We start from the raw sequence: 3151 nt of genomic DNA on the forward strand, positions 1-3151 counted from the left end.
CGTGATAAAAAAAAAAAAGGCTAAAATAATAAAAAAAGAGCAGCGACCAATCCCCACATATATTGTGTGTGATGAAACTGTGACAAATCGAGTCATTGCATCCTCGTCCCAGAACCCTCTCTCGGTCCGCCGTGCCACATGGATTTGAGAGCTCTTCTTTTGAGTTTTTTCGTATATTCGGAGAACTCAATGGTGTTCAATTTCTCTAATCCAATCCGTGTTTGAAAAAAAAAAAAGGAAAGCCAGCCTTTGAACATCCACAGAGAAGCTGAAAGGCGGTGCACATCCTCCTCTGTGTTTGCTCCCTGCCTATGTGATCCCCTCCCATCTCTGCACTGTCTGAGGCTCCACTTCTGGGATTAAACACGGGGCTATAGGCCTGGATACTGTGTATAACCGTCTGGACTTTAATTACTCATGTGTCCGACGCGGATCTGTTCAGTTCAGTGGTGATCAGTGCAGTAGTTGGTGCTGCTAAATAAACACAACGTAAAGCTGGCACTGTGACTTTTTTTAACCGCAGCCATTAAAAAAATAAACGGGACTAGGAAGTTTCTCCGGACTGAAACGTGCATATTCTCGAGTAAATCGATCCAGGGACTTCTTCTCTTAAAGTCGTTTTATTAGGGTCGACATTTTCCAACCCTCCACATGGGAGCATTATAATTATAAAGCTATAACTTTACCTACAACTCAAGCCGAGAGAGACTGCCACTGGGAAAAGCTGCATAGTGCAGGTATCAGGAAGCGAGAGGGTGGGGTTTATGAGGTGGGTGGGGGTGTTGAGTGCGGTAACTTGAGCAGCATGGATGGCTGATTACCGACCAGCGTTGCAATCTTCACTTATAGCATCAGAGTCCTCGTTAGTACCGTCATCAGCATGACCATCACAATCATCGTTTAGCACATCAGACAATCCAATTATCCCAGCTCGGAAGCATGACCGCAACCAATGAGGTCACCCAAGTCAAGTATCCTCAACAACAACATTTTGTACGGTTGTCCAACATGCACTTAACTAACAAGTTCCCAATGATGACATTCTCAATGATTAAGTAAAAACTACAGTATATTACGGACTGCTATCGTTTCTTTTTAGTGAGGCCTTCACATAGGCTATTTGTTTGGGGTAGCAGCAGCTCTGGCTATGACTAGCCTATACAGAAGAGCTTTGAGGATTTGTTTGGATGTGATTAATTTCCTTCCCCTATGGGCTGTCGTCTCCTTCCTTGTTCTCTGTCTCCGTCAGAGACGGCTGATCTCTCCTCCCTAAAAAAAACACGAACAAGCTCAGCTCTCACTGAGTCATGCCATCCCCATTCCTTTGACCATCACACTTATACCCGCCTGCTACCCCTCGAGCCCTCCTACTCTAGATTCTTCTAGTTCTCCCGCAGCCAATGGGAAGGGGGGCCTGAGACCTGGAATACATTCATCGCGTGGTAGTGAGAAGAAGGGGAGCGAGCGCTGCGAATGCCATTAACGCACACGGTGCAGGGAGGCAGGACGCAGCATCAGCACAGCATCTTTTCCGCGCGCCGCGCGCCACGTCGCCTACAAAGGACGAAACACATGAGTTCAAGAAAAAGTCACTGTTACGCTTCGTTTCTCCTGCCCGTGGTACTTCTACTTCACCCGCGCCAGGACTCCCTCTTGTGAACTTGGTCCTGGAATTTCGCCGATCGCATGCAGGTGCCCCCTTATCTAAACGCCGTGAAGCATGCCCGTTACATGCTGATGGATTGTACTGCGCACCTTCAAGGGTCCCCTGGAAATATGCCGAGGTGAAAAGAAAAACGAAAGAGATATATATCGCCACTTGGGATGACAGCTTGTATTTCACTTTCAAGTCAGGTTACGCGCGGGTGTGCGTCTTTTTTCCGCTAAAAGTCAGTTTTCTTGCGATGTCCGTCTTTCTATGCGCCGCGGCAACCAACACAACTTCACCGTCCGACCAGGGGATTTTGCAAAAAGAAATTCTTACCAATCGGAGACGAAACAGCGTGCAGAAACAGGTAACGAGAATATGCTTTCGGAATATAAAGGTATAAGAAGGATAACGAATTGATGTAGAATAGGGTATGTAGGCCTACAAAACATGAATGCGTTATAATTGTTCGTTTTATTTGAGTAATCTTGACCAATCCTAATTAATACTATGGCTATTAAAATGACAATACAAATAAAGACAACCCCCTATCCCATTGTATTGTTCATTCACTCCCGACCAGTAAAACCAGATCCCAGAAAGTCCTGCTTCTTGTCCTTCTCTTGTATTTTACCCCCACCCAAATGAGCACCTTATCTTGTCTGGCCACCTTGGCTTACACATCCACCTCAATCTCCTTTTGTTCCTCCTCTCCTCTCCTTTCTCCTGTCTTCTCCTCCTTGTCTCTCCTCTCGTCTCCTCTCTCCTCCTTTCCTCTCCACTCCACTCCTCCCCGGTGTTCCGTCCCTCTTTCCTTCCTTCCTTCCTTCCTTCCCTCCATCCCTCCTTCCCTCCCTCCTTTCCTCCCTCCCTCCATCCCATCCATCCTTCCTTCCCTTCTCCAACACCCTATAATTATATCCCTTACTCCGTCCACCCATTCCTTCTGTCCTTCCTTAATAACCGCCTTACTTCTGTCTTCCCATCCATTCCTTCCCCCCCCCCCCCCCCCCCCCCCCCCCCTCTAGGTCCAGTCCAGAGTGCAGGGAGAATGAAGAGCCGTGGGGGCGGGGGGAAGCAGCATGCGCGGCCCGCGGATCTCCGTTAGACTGTCGGGTCTCATGTCTCCATGGAGGTGGTTCACATGCAAAGGTCTGCTCCGGAGCTGGGTGGTGCTGGTGGTGCTGCTGCTTGAGCTGGGGGCGCCGGTGGTGGTGGCCGCGGCGGCTGAATCCGCCGCCACCCCCACGGGCCCCGCCGGCTCGGGAGGGCCCCTGAGCTGGCTGCTCTCCGACAAGGGCCCCTTCCACCACTCCCAGGAGTTTGTGGATTTCACGGAACGGTACCAGCAGGGATTCACCACCAAGTACAAGATATACAGGTGAGTGGAGAGGGGCGAGATGGAGACGGGGAGGGGGGGAGGGAGGGAGGGAGGGAGGGAGGGTGGAAGAGTAGGTAGTTTTCTGTCGGGCGTGACGATAAGAGACACCCCCCGGTTCCCTG

General features: G+C 50.0%; 1 protein-coding gene across 1 annotated transcript in view; it reads left to right on the top strand.

Moving 5' to 3' along the window:
• The first annotated feature begins 1483 nt into the window (after positions 1 to 1483).
• LOC130393004 (BMP/retinoic acid-inducible neural-specific protein 3-like) overlaps positions 1484 to 3151 on the top strand; it is a 41707-nt gene continuing 40039 nt past the window's right edge. Inside the window, exons 1-2 of the mRNA XM_056603570.1 lie at positions 1484 to 2015; positions 2677 to 3029. Of these exons, the coding sequence (XP_056459545.1) occupies positions 2731 to 3029 (299 nt within the window). The 5' untranslated portion in view covers positions 1484 to 2015; positions 2677 to 2730. The remainder of the gene's footprint in view (positions 2016 to 2676; positions 3030 to 3151) is intronic.

Source organism: Gadus chalcogrammus, chromosome 12 (genome assembly GCF_026213295.1).
Source record: "Gadus chalcogrammus isolate NIFS_2021 chromosome 12, NIFS_Gcha_1.0, whole genome shotgun sequence".
Taxonomy (NCBI): domain Eukaryota; kingdom Metazoa; phylum Chordata; class Actinopteri; order Gadiformes; family Gadidae; genus Gadus; species Gadus chalcogrammus.